At 51.0% G+C, this 8,800-nt stretch overlaps 1 protein-coding gene across 1 annotated transcript; it reads right to left on the bottom strand.

Moving 5' to 3' along the window:
* Window positions 1-1,107: 1,107 nt before the first annotated feature.
* On the bottom strand, window positions 1,108-7,562 carry LOC139016102 (uncharacterized). Its single transcript, XM_070423719.1, has 2 exons — window positions 7,096-7,562; window positions 1,108-3,677 (listed from the first exon to the last, which is right to left on the bottom strand). Exons 1-2 carry the CDS (start codon window positions 7,535-7,537, stop codon window positions 3,514-3,516), a joined length of 606 nt encoding a protein of 201 aa, XP_070279820.1. The 5' UTR covers window positions 7,538-7,562; the 3' UTR covers window positions 1,108-3,513.
* Between the last annotated feature and the right edge of the window lie 1,238 nt (window positions 7,563-8,800).

The following is an 8,800-nucleotide window of genomic DNA, read 5'->3' as shown; positions in this document are numbered from 1 at the left end:
TGGCCGGTTGTCTCTATTTCTGCCACACCCAGTGTTTTGATTATTGTTGTAATATAATTTGAAGTCAGGGAATGTGATACCTCTGGCCTTGTTCTTTTCCCTCACTATTGCTATAGCTATTCGGAGTATTTTGTGGCTCCGTACAAATTTCATGATTTTTTTGTTGTATTTCTTTTAAAAATGTCATTGGGATTTTGGTGGGGATTGCATTAAATTTGCACATTATTTTGGGCTATATGGCCATTTTAACTATGTTAATTTTTCCTATCTATGAATGTGGAATATCTTTCCATTTCTTTGTGTCTTCTTTATTTCTTTTTAATAATGGCTTGTGGTTTTCTGTGAATATGTCCCTCACAAATCTTTGTTACGTTTATTCCTAGGTGCTTTATCCTTTTCATTGCAGGTTTAAAAGGAATTGTTTTTTTTTTAATATCTTTTTCTGAAATTTCATTATCAGTACATAGGAACAAAATGAAGTTTTGTACATTGATTTTGTATCCTGCAATGTTACTATAATTGTTTCTAATAATAAACTTAAAGCTAAATGTTAAGGGCCTTTAGAATACACTTGGCTTAATTTACCTCAGCTGGGACTCAGGGCAAGGGCAGAGCCACACCCTGAGGGCAGGACCAGTCAAAGAACAGATGCCACTCAGTCTGACTCTCCCACCCAGTGTTAAGGGGATGGATCTCATGATGTCAAAGGCCCACCCAGATGTGATATAACTTCCTGTAATTCAAGTATATAATAAACAGCTTTCGGAGCTGGCTCTCTGTGTGCCTGTCCCTCCAGAGGGCAGTTACCACACCCATCCCAAGCTTTTAATTTATTTTATGTCTGTCTCTCATTATTCTTTAATCCCGAAAGCGCCTCCTAACTTGCTAGAAACAGTTGAAGTCTCCCCCTTCGTGCGGGATGTGGAGAGGAGACCCCAGCCCCAGCACACCCACCATAGCTAAAATTTGTGTAGTTACCATATAGCTGCATCTCATAAGCTTAAAAATACAGTAATTATGCTCTTGTTCTGTTATGCCCAGATTTCAAGATCCCCCAAAGATCCACCAGTGAGAGCCGAGTCCTATGCAAAAGCATAGAGTCTTTATTCAAGCCCGGCTTGGTCCGTCTTCCTCCCTTACCAGCGCAGTGGTAGGGTGCGAGAGCCCCGGTTCCCAAAAGAACAAAGAATTTATAGGGCTTGGGGTCAGGGGGTGGAGGCACATTCGGACCACTGATTTGGCAGATTCTGGTTGGTTGAGTGAGGGCTGGGGGCTAGCGACGCAAGGGCAGAGTGCGGCTAGGGTCTGGTTACACAAAGACAGGGGGGTGGTCACCACACTTTAGTGTCTTGGGTTAGTTCTCCTTGCATTCCCATTGGCTGGTTTAAGGGCGGGCTGAGTAACTGATACATTATTGGGGTTTTTTTTCCTTGGAAGAGGAGTCAGGGACACAGTCTGTTCTTTCATTCCCCCCTTATCTTGGAACTTACGGCTCAATCATGAGACAGACTGCATTTCTATCTCACCTTCCGCTGCTAGAGGCCTGTACTGGGCTTGCAAAACCATCAACTGAACCACCCCTACGCGCTCTTTGACAAATTGGACTAGTCTGTTAATAATACAAGGACTGAAGGTCAACAGCATTAGGAGGATTACAAGGGTCCTGCGAGGGCGGAAATAAGAGTAGTTAACCACGGAGACCAGTTAAACAAAGATTCATACCAAGACTGAGATTGCTCTCTCTCTAGCTTTCGCTTCTGTAGTCCTTCTCTTATGAGAGCCATGGATTCTTTCACAACTCCGGAGTGGTCAACATAAAAACAGCACTCCTCCCCTAGAGCGGCACACAGGCCCCCTTGCTGCATGAATAGCAAGTCCAATCCCCTTCTGTTTTGGAGTACTACTTCAGATAGGGAAGTGAGGGATTCTTGCAGATGGGTAATGGATTTTTCAATCCTTTACATGTCTAGGTTGATGGCTGCTCTCAGGACTCCATAGTTCTTGTCTTGTATGACAAGTGAGGATATTCTGGCTCCGGCTCCCACTTTCCCCACCCCCAAGAGTGCAGCCATAGTCAGGGCTGTAACAGGCTCTCTCTTGGGGATTAGCAGAGCCTAATCTGCTAAGTACTTCCTTTCCTGTGGGATATACTAGTTTGGGGATCAACTGCCCAAGTGTGCAGAAGCCTTCTTTCGGGGAATTGAGGATTCGGGAGTGGACACAGGGAGCGAGGCCGCTGGAGCAGGCCCACCATGCGTTTTCAGGGAGAATTAAATACACTGTTTTATTGGGAACTGTAAGGGCTTCACTACAGAGATGCGACTGTTCATGGGGCACATGGCCTATGCAAGTGCCCCGCCCTGTTACTGCAGCAGACTGCTGCCATCTACAGGAGCTAGAATTAATGTCTGTGGTGTACTTGCCGCTAATGGCAATGCCCTCATAGTAAGGTGGCTGGATATCTAGACAGAGCCAACAGGACTTTGTCAGGTCGTGTCGGGAAGCATTCAGGACCTGGTATGCTCCGACAACCATGCTCCACAAAGGGTCTGCATCAGACGGATGGTCGTACCCCGGGATAAGAGATGCAGTGAATGCAGGCGATGTCCCGGTAGGGACAGGGGGTGCGGGGGGCTGTGGAACCGGGGCCTGAGTGCTCTTGGGTGTGGACACCTGTGTGGTAACAGGCGGGGGAGCTAATACTCGGTTGGGCCCCACCCCAGCACGGGTCTGTTGGGGAAGGGGCGCTGCCTGCACTCTGAGAGTAAACAGCATTCCTGGGTCTCCCACCCTGTTGTAAAGTCTGATTCCCCAAGTTTTTCCAGCGTCCCATTTTGTTGCCCTTTTCCCTTGTTCCGTGTAGGATATTCATATGGGGTTGCAAAGATACCTCCCAAATCCCTCAGGGCAAGGTGGCACCTCCGGCTGTGTCATGGTTATTAGGTCATCAGCTCTCGGGGGAGTCCACCAAATGTGCCCGGTCAGGACACACGACCATGAGGCGCAGAAGTAGTTCCCTATTCCCCCCCATGAGTCCTGGATGTGGCCCCATGAGTGCCCAGGTCAGACGTAGAAATGGAACTGTCTAAAGTTCTTGGGTCTCAAGAGGGTCGGCCCATCAAAATCTTCATAAGTATGTGCAGTTATTATGTCGGGAAAGAGGGTAAGAAGGTCTATGTAGAGGTCCGGGTACCAAGTGTCTTTAGGGTGCAACTGGGAAGTCTGATTAAGCACGGTCCCCGAACTGGTGTCTATGATCTACCAGGTAAGATTGTAAGGGGTGTGGGGACTCCCGGCAGCATGGGTGACAGCGAACATAGTCAATAGAGTACCAATATCAGGCAGGTCGAGTGCGCCGTAGCTTGAGCTTGAGTGGGTTGCGTTGGTCTTCGTCGATGTTCCATTGCGTGATGAAGTTCTCCTGGGCTGCAGAGGGGTCAGCTGGGTGGATGTGGATGTGATGGACCCAGGTCGCGATGCCATCTACCTTGAGAGCGGTGGGTGTAGTCAGCACTACGACGTAGGGGCCCTTCCAACGTGGCTCAAGGGTCTCCGGGCGGTGCCTCTTGACGAACACCCAGTCTCCCGGTCTGTACTGATGAGGCGTCGGGGTTGGGTCAGCCTCGTAGATGGCACGCAGGTGCGGCCAAATGTCCTCGTGCACCCTCTGGAGCCCTCTTAAGAGAAAAGGTATTTCTTGATTTTCAAATTCAGCGAGAAGCTCAGCTTTAAGGTTAGGAATGATAGGGGGTGGCCTGCCAAACATGATCTCGTAGGGAGTAAAACCCAGGGTATAAGGGGAGTTCCTCACCCGCTAAAGGGCATACGGAAGGAGAGCTACCCAGTCCCCGCCAGTCTCCATGGCTAATTTGGTAAGGGTCTCTTTTATGGTTCTGTTCATTCTTTCTACCTGCCCTGATCTCTGGGGCTTATAAGCACAATGTAATTTCCAATCTGCCCCTATAGCCTTGGCTATTGCCTGTGATACCTTTGAAATAAAGGCTGGTCTGTTGTCTGACCCTATCATAGCAGGAAACCCATACCTGGGTAGGATGTCTTCTAGCAGCTTCTTGGCTACCGTCTGAGCGGTTTCATGCTTAGTTGGGTATGCCACTACCCATCCGGAAAAGGTGTCTACAAATACTAAAAGATATTTGTAACCATACTTCCCTGGCTTGATCTCAGTGAAGTTGATCTCCCATTGAGCTCCCGGCTTGGTTCCTCTGAGCCTGGTTCCTTTTTCACTCGACCCGGCCCTCGCATTCGTGAGTTGGCAGGTCTTACAGGTGGATACAATTTGATTTATTTTGGAGTCTTGTTGGTAAATCTTGATTCCTGCATGCTGGATTAAGTCCTTTAATTTCCGGGCCCCCAGGTGGGTGGACTGGTGCATTCGTTCTAACACTGAGAATCCAAGCCGGTCTGGCAGTATGAGCTCCTTGTCCGGTGTATACCACCATCCCTTTATCTCCTGGGCTAGGGGAAGTTCCCTGATCCACTGCAATTCCTCCTGGGAGTATCTGGGCTGGTCTGGCAAAACTGGGTCCCCTGGGTTCAGTAGTTGTAGGGCCATGGTAGGGACAGAAGTAAGGGCCGCTGCCTTGGCTGCCTGATCAGCCTTTTGGTTACCTCTTACTACCGGGTCATCTGTCTTCTGGTGCCCTTGGCAGTGGATAATGGCTAACTTGGCAGGAAGCCATAAGGCTGTGAGCAGGTTGAGTATCTCCTGCTTATTCTTTATAGTCCGCCCTTCTGCTGTCAGTAGCCCCCTCTCTTGATAGATTGCCCCATGAACATGAGCCGTGGCAAATGCATAATGGCTATCTGTGTAGATGTTGAGCCGTTTTCCAGCTCCCAGCGTCAGCGCCTTAGTGAGGGCAACAAGCTCCGCTCGCTGGGCTGACTTTCCGGAGGGTAGAGTTTCTGCCCATACGTTGTCCATCTCAGTGACCACCGCTGCCCCTGCATACCTGTGCCCGTCCCGTATGAAGCTGCTCCCATCCGTGAACCAAGTGGCCTCGGCATCTGGGAGGGGCCGGTCGGTCAAGTCCTTTCAGAATCCATGTACTTGCTCTAGGATTCCTGCACAGTCATGTAATGGGGCATCCAAGTCGGGGTCAGGCAGCAAAGTAGCGGGGTTAAGGGCCGCCCTAGGGTGGAATTGCACTCTAGGAGGGTTGAGAAGGAAGCTCTGATAGTGGGTCATACGTGCGTTGCTCATCTATCTATCAGGAGGCTGTTTTAGGACTCCCTCAATGGCATGCGGTGTTGTGATCCAGATTTCCTGCCCCAAGGTCAGTTTGACAGCGTCCTTGACTAGGAGCGCAGTTGCTGCAATAATTCTTAGGCATGGTGGCCAGCCGGCAGCTACTGGATCTAACCTCTTAGACAAGTACGCTACTGGGCGGCTCCAGGGGCCTAAGGCTTGAGTTAAAACCCCCTTTGCTATTCCCTTGCACTCGTCTACAAAGAGGCAAAAGGGCTTGGTAATATCTGGCAGGCCTAGGGCGGGAGCAGCTAAGAGGGCTTTCTTTATCTGGTTAAAGGCAGTTTCTTCTTTCTCAGTCCATTCAAAAGCCCTCCCCTCCTTGGTAGCTTCATATAGGGGCCTGGCGATTTCCGCTAAACTCGGTATCCAGAGGCAGCAGTAGCCGGCCGATCCTAGGAATTCCCTTACTTCCCTCCGGGAGGTGGGGGTAGGGATTTTTAGGACAGTCTCTTTTCTTGCATCTGACAACCAGCCGCTGTCTGCCCTCTAGGATGTACCCCAGGTAACTTACCCTCTCTCTGCATATCTGAGCCTTCTTCACAGATGCCCGGTACCCTAAGGTCCCCAAGATGGCCAGCAGATCCCGTGTTCCCCACTCACTTTCTTCAGCCATGTCGGCAGCAATCAGGATGTCATCTATGTACTGGAGGAGAGTGAGGCCGGGATGCGCCCTCCTGTACTCACCCAGGTCCTCGTGTAGTGCCTCGTCGAAAATGGTGGGCAAATTCTTGAACCCCTGGGGCAGTCATGTCCAGGTTAATTGTCCACTGTAGCTCTCCTCTGGGTCATGCCATTCGAAGGCAAATAAGGGTTAGCTTGGAGGCACCAGCGGCAGACTAAAGAAGGCATCCTTTAAGTCCAATACAGTGTACCAGACTCTAGAGGGTGCCAAAGAGCTTAAGAGAGTATATGGGTTGGGGACAGTTGGGTGTACGTTCATGACTCTTTTATTTACCTCCCGGAGGTCCTGTACCGGTCAATAGTCATTTGTGTGAGGCTTCCTGACTGGCAGGAGGGGGGTGTTCCAGGCAGATTGGCAGGGAACTAGTACCCCTAGGCTTCACAGCCTCCGGATGTGAGGCTGGATTCCCTTCCGGGCCTCCTGAGGCATAGGGTACTGCTTGATTCTTATTGGGCCTTCTCCTGGTTTTAACTCTACCAGGTTTGGGTCCTGTGAGCGGCTAGTCTTACTCCCCCCATCTCTGCCCAAGCTGTGGGGAATTCTTGTAGCCATCTGTCCACGTTGCTTTCCACTGGGGATGCCCCCTGGTGGAGGCGGTACTCATCCTCTAATCTCAGAGTCAAAACCTGGATGGGGTGGCCTTTGCCGTCGGGGACCTGAGGCCCCCCTTGTCTGAAAGTTGTCTGGGCTCCAATCTTGGTCAATAAGTCCTGTCCTAATAGTGGGTAGGGGCATTCCAGTATCACCATAAAGGAGTGGGATACCCGGCCTGTTCCTAGATTTACTGTTCTTTGGGTAGTCCATGAATACTGGCTCATACCAGTTTCCCCTTGCACCCAGGACTTCTTGTTGGCTAGCTTTCCCTGAGGTGTGCAGAGGACGGAATGTTGCGCTCCAGTGTTGACAAGGAAGTCAACAGGGGTCCCCTCCACTCTAAGAATTACCCTGGGCTCAGGGAGGGGGTCCGAACCCCAACTCCCCTAATCACTCAGTTCTTCCAGCTCTAAGGCTTTCACTTGGTCTGTCTTGCCTCCCTTCCCACCGGCCTTCTTTGGACATTCTCAGGCCCAGTGCCCTATCTCTCTACAGTAAGCGCACTGATTCTTCTGCAGCCTCCGTCTCTCGCCCCGGGTGGTCTCCTTACCTTCCCCCTGGTTATCGGCAAGTCGGCGGAGGTGGCGTTTCTGTTCTCCGGGGGTGTCCGCAGTGGTGGCAAGCAGAATCTTGGCCAGGTTTTGGGTTTGCTTGTCACTAGCAGCCACCATGGCGCGAGCCTGTCTATCTTCAGGAGGCTCCTGATTGTTATACACCTTCTCGGCTACCTCCAGCAAGTCCTGCAGACTTTTTTCTCCTAATCTATCTACTTTCTGCAGCTTCTTTCTAATGTCTGCAGCCGATTGGTTCACAGAACTCATGATTACAGCTGCTTTACTCTCAGGAGCTTCTGGATTCATGAGGGTATAGGTGTGGTACGCCTCCATGATCTGTTCTAAAAAGGCAGCTGGAGACTCATCCCTTTCCTGCTGAACATTTTCTACCTTGGCCAGATTAGTGGGCTTTCTAGCAGCCATTCGCAGACCCCCCATTAGAGTCTGGCAGTAGACTCGGAGCCTCTCCTTACCTTCTGCCGTGTTGAAATCCCATTCAGGCCTAGTTAAGGGAAAAGAGACATCTATCTGGTTGGTGGTGGGGTTCCCGTCCACACCTGGAACGACTTTCCGGGCCTCACTGAGGATTCTTTCCCTCTCCTCAGTTGTGAACAGGACCTGCAAAAGCTCCTGCAGTCGTCCCATGTAGGCTGGTGGGTGAAAAGGACAGAGTCTAACAAATCAATAAGTCCCGCTGGCTTCTCAGAGAACTTAGGATTCTGAGCCTTCCAGTTGTAAAAGTCACTAGTGGCGAAGGGCCAGTGGTGATGGGGCTGATTGCCATCCGCATCTGGGAGGACCACGGCTCGCAAGGGCAGAGTCTTAATAGTGGAGTCTGCAGCCTGGACAAACTGCTCCCTCTGGGCTCTTTGTCTAGTCAAGGGGGGGCCTCCCACCGGAACTCCTCCTCCAACCACTCCCAGAACTCTTCCCCCAATCCCTCCCGGAACTCCTCCCCCAACCCCTCCTGGAATTCCTCCTTCAATCCCTCCTGGAACTCCTCCCCCAACCCCTCCCGGAACTCCTCCTCCAACCCCTCCCAGAGCAGCATGGGCTTCCCCCGATGGGGGAAGCCTGGGTCTCTCTGGCATCCTAGGGAGCTGATATGGGAGAGGAAAAATTAGTTCTTCTTCAGTTCCCCCCTGCAAGGTTGGGTAGAGGGGAGCTGATGGTGGGGTGACTTTCTTCTTCTCCTTTTTCTTCTCTGTTTTCTGCAAGGCAAGAATAGGTTTCGGCTCTGGAGGGCGCAGGGCTAGGAAGGGCTTAAGCCAAGAGGGTGGGTCCTCCACGAGGTCTTGCCAAGTAGTAATGTAATGGAGTTGATCAGGGTGACCCCCACTCGGCCGGGAGACTACATCCCTGACCCGGCGGATGGTAGGGAGATCGAGAGTTCCCTCTGGCGGACACCTGACTTTGAAAGCTGGCCACTTGCTGGAACAGAAAGTCTGCCATCAGCCCTTTCAGGCCTTCACACTGAGGTTGTTAGCCCTTCCCTTAACCTCTTTTAAATGATCAATCATAATGCTTAAAGGAGTAGCCTGAGTCTGTCCCATAATGTCCGTCCAGTAAGTCCACAGAATAAAACAGAAAAATACAGAAACAGACAAACAAAAAGCCCTCTCCCCCGCCAAAAAAAATAAACCAGCCTTCCGACTCCCAAGAAACAAAACCAAATGGCGGGAGCGACCCACCTCATCTCAA

This window comes from Myotis yumanensis, unplaced genomic scaffold (genome assembly GCF_028538775.1).
Source record: "Myotis yumanensis isolate MYYU_CA2020_CCGP unplaced genomic scaffold, mMyoYum1.0.hap1 SCAF_9, whole genome shotgun sequence".
Classification (NCBI taxonomy): Eukaryota; Metazoa; Chordata; class Mammalia; order Chiroptera; family Vespertilionidae; genus Myotis; species Myotis yumanensis.
The sequence above is the reverse complement of the archived record's forward strand: the minus strand, read 5'-3'. Positions and strand labels throughout refer to the sequence as shown.